This window comes from Penaeus monodon, chromosome 21 (assembly GCF_015228065.2).
Source record: "Penaeus monodon isolate SGIC_2016 chromosome 21, NSTDA_Pmon_1, whole genome shotgun sequence".
Classification (NCBI taxonomy): Eukaryota; Metazoa; Arthropoda; class Malacostraca; order Decapoda; family Penaeidae; genus Penaeus; species Penaeus monodon.
Genome location: NC_051406.1, coordinates 12,858,489 through 12,858,860, shown reverse-complemented (window position 1 = coordinate 12,858,860; position 372 = coordinate 12,858,489). Strand labels below are relative to the sequence as shown.

Sequence of the window (372 nt, the reverse complement as noted above, 5' to 3'; positions counted from 1 at the left end):
CTGGCTTAGGATTCTTCGTTTTAGGAAATGGTGATTGCGAATATCAAATAACTTATTGATATTAAATTGAAGTTGTAAAGGTGTAGTTTACATTTTGACAATGTAAAAGATATGAATTTAAAAAGATTGATTTTTAATGTGATCTACTTACTCTTTCTTTTCCAGTGTGATGTAAAGATGGAGAAAGTGTTGCTGTCGCTTCTCTTGGTGGGCGTGGTGCTGAGGCTCACCCACGCCCACGTTGCTCTCACCTTCCCGCCCGCCCGCAAGTACGACCTGGACTTCCTCGACTCCGCCAGGACCCCCGGCCCCTGCGGAATGCCCAAAGGTAAGGATAGGCTCGTCAGGGTCTTGGAGGGCTGGTCACCCGGA

The 372-nt window shown here is 46.8% G+C and overlaps 1 protein-coding gene across 1 annotated transcript in view; it reads left to right on the top strand.

Annotated features, from left to right (window-relative positions):
- LOC119586243 overlaps nucleotides 1–372 on the top strand; it is a gene marked incomplete in the record, with an annotated part of 139,392 nt that overhangs the window by 79,406 nt on the left and 59,614 nt on the right. The window contains 1 exon segment of the mRNA XM_037934947.1: nucleotides 166–328. Within this exon segment, the coding sequence (XP_037790875.1) occupies nucleotides 178–328 (151 nt within the window).